The 3156-nt window shown below is 42.3% G+C and overlaps 1 protein-coding gene across 1 annotated transcript; it reads right to left on the bottom strand.

Annotated features, from left to right (window-relative positions):
• Positions 1 to 129: 129 nt before the first annotated feature.
• LOC119323874 (putative disease resistance protein RGA4) lies at positions 130 to 2967 on the bottom strand. Its single transcript, XM_037597587.1, has 2 exons — positions 1433 to 2967; positions 130 to 1285 (listed from the first exon to the last, which is right to left on the bottom strand). Exons 1-2 carry the CDS (start codon positions 2965 to 2967, stop codon positions 130 to 132), a joined length of 2691 nt encoding a protein of 896 aa, XP_037453484.1.
• Positions 2968 to 3156: the final 189 nt, after the last annotated feature.

The raw sequence follows: 3156 nt of genomic DNA, 5'->3' as shown, positions 1-3156 counted from the left end.
ATAGCGCTATTCGTCATCCTGGGTGAGGAATAGTTATTCTTCACCCCCCTCTATTTTAACATGCTAGTTTAAATAAAGAAATGACACACATATAAAGTATCTAAAATCTCTGGTATAATTACTTACCAATCACCCTGTTGAAAAGGTTGTTGTATTTCTGTCAACTGGGGACAACAAGAAATATGCAACATTTATTGCAACATCAATCGACCTGAAGTCTGGGCAATCTACAATAGACAGTCCTTTCAGTGCTGGAGAACTCCCCAACTGGCGGAAGTTGATGGTTTCTATTCCTCCACATTGCATCAGCCAGAGATTCTTAAGAGAGGATGGTAATATCATTTCCCTTTGGGTATTCAACTTAGGACAATAATCAATAGAAATCTCATTCAAACAAGAAAAACCGTGCAGCCTATTAGCCGGAAGCGACGTCAACTCTGGACAAGATTGAATAAGAATGGTCTTCAAGGCAGGTACATAATCTGGTTTTAGGAATTCATCAAGACTAAATAATCCTCCGCACCCGATAATAATTAGTCTAGCAAAGGATGATAATTCTCCAACACTGCTGCTACTGCTGCCGCTTGCTGCAGAGACTCCAATAGATGTAAGGGAATTACAATTGTCGATATATAACTCTTGAAGATGATGAAGGTTGTCTGACATTTCTTCATGATAGAGTGGTTCAAAGAACGGTATGTTCTGAATGTTACAGCATGAAATGAATTTAAGTTGACGTAACCTTGGCAGGAGATTAGGCCGGAGCCAGGAAGGACACGATCCACCTGCGTAATCCTTTATGATCAGATGTTGGAGATTCCAATGAGGTAATTGTTCCATCATCTGTACCTGCTTCTCACCACTAATTCCACCAAGTAGCCAATTTAGACAGAGTCTGTCAGAGTGGTCCTTGTTATAATCAAGATGCACTGATTTAATTTTCTGTAAGCTGATGACATCACTAAAGCCTTGAGGGAAGCTTTTAAACTCACAATCACCAACTTCTATTGTTTTGAGATGAAGTAGGCAATGAATCGATGAGGGGAGAATAAGAGTATATGAACATCCGTTTAAACAAAGGTAACGCAGATGCTTTGAACTGCCCATGCTCTCAGGTAGCTCTCTTACTCTGAAAGCCTCAAAAATCAATACACAAATTTTCAAGAGTTCCCTGAACCAAGAGTCAATCACTGCCGCAAAATTGGTTGGACTGTGACCATACCAAACCAGGGACCGCAATTTTTTCTTGTTGCATATGCTCTTCAATTCAGAGTAGCCAACATTACTAGTGAATATTGTGAGATGACGAACATTCAAAGGGATTTTGTGTAGGTCACTTGCATGCTTTATGATGAAGCACTCATCCTTTGAGACGAGCTATGCCATATCATGCATCAAGTCATGAATTCGGACTTTAGAACTTTGATGAGACTCTCTTTGAAAGAATGACCGATTTGCAAGGTCATCAAAGCAAAAGGATGCACCTTGAGGTTGCACATACCCATGTGATGTCCAAATGTTGACTAAAAACTCCTTCCCAAATATGTGATCCTTCGGATATAATGCACAAATTGAGAAGCATCTCTTCAAATGTGGTGGTAGGTACATATAGCTGAGCCGAAGGGCTGGCAAAATGTCGGTCGCATCTTGTTCTAATTGCCAGAGCTCACTTTCTAGTATATATTTCCAGTGTCTTGTGTTTATGTCCCTATTCAACAAGCGTCCAAGAGTTTTGGCAGCTAAAGGAGAACCTTTCAACTTTGGAAGTATAGCTTTACCTATGTTCTCCAACTCTGGGTCATTGCAAGAACTCTGGGATCCAAATGCTTGTAGTTTGAAGAAATTCCACAAAATATCATCTGGCAAACCCGCTAATTCGTTGTGGTTCATGGTACCGACTAGATCAGCAACCTCGGAAGATCTAGTGGTGACCAAAATCACACTTCCCTGAAGACCATTTTCCAAAGGTTTACAAAATCTCTTCCATACCACCCTGCCTTTTTTCAAGATATCATCCCACATGTCATCAAGGACAAGTAAGAACTTTTTTGACTTGAGATTAGTAGCTAGATTTGTCATTAGGATGTTCAGATTAGTATCAGGTGGTGTATCCTTTCCGAAATGCTGCAAAATCTCTCTAGTTAACCTCTTTATGTCAAAATCATCTGAAACACATGTCCAAATTATGCAGTCAAAATGTAGCTTCACCTTTGCATCATTACAGATTTGTTGAGCCATGGTTGTCTTCCCGACACCCCCTAGGCCAACGATTGGCAACACAGGCAACTCCACCATTCTCTCTTTACCATCAGCCCTGCCTCTCTTGTGTGCACGCACTCCTAGCTTCTGCACCAACTGCTTCCGTTCTTTTTCACGACCAAATATTTGTGGCTCATCAGAGAAAGAACATGTTTCTGGCCTGATAGATCTGTCAAACCTCTGTGGTGCTTGATGGAAGCCCAAGTCCCTGGACTGTTCATATAAATGATCTAGCTTAACTTGAATTTCATTCACTTTGTTGAAGTGGCCACAGTCCTCCTTGATACTGTTGTAGAACTGCAGAAAGGCAGCTTCCATGTGAACTTGGTCAGAATTCTTGCTCTGCTCAACCCGCAACTTGATCGCATAATAATCAAACTCATCGAGGAGGTCCTCAGCATCATACACTACATCCTCGATATGCGGGAGGAGGTCAGCTGCTGGTTTCTTATGGCTCTGCCACTCGACCCGATCAATGAGGTCAAGCATCTTGGGCGCCACAGTTGTTCGGAGCTTCCATAGGTCGTTCTCCAGCTGCCAAAGCTGATCCCTCACCTCACAAATCTGGTGGTGGGAAGCCATATTGTCTTGGGCTAGCAGCTGATGTCTAGCCTTTACGATGCCTGGTGTGACCCAGGTAAAGAAGTCATGGCACGCATTGATGTCGGCAAACACACTAGCAATTGCTTTGAATGCTCCCAAGGCCATGGCCGTAAGTAGCTTGAGCACTGCTATGTGATGAATGGAAGAGAGAGTTCAAATAGTATATGATATGAACAGCAGGCAATCCTCGGAAATGGGGAGAGATGCATGCAAGCAACATGAACAGGCAGTACCTTGTCTAGCTGTTCACGCTAGCTTTTCTGTTTAGAGAGGTTGGTCAGTGAGTGAATAGAG

This window comes from Triticum dicoccoides, chromosome 6B (assembly GCF_002162155.2).
Source record: "Triticum dicoccoides isolate Atlit2015 ecotype Zavitan chromosome 6B, WEW_v2.0, whole genome shotgun sequence".
Classification (NCBI taxonomy): Eukaryota; Viridiplantae; Streptophyta; class Magnoliopsida; order Poales; family Poaceae; genus Triticum; species Triticum dicoccoides.
Note: the sequence above shows the minus strand (reverse complement) of the source record. Positions and strands in the feature narration are given on the sequence as shown.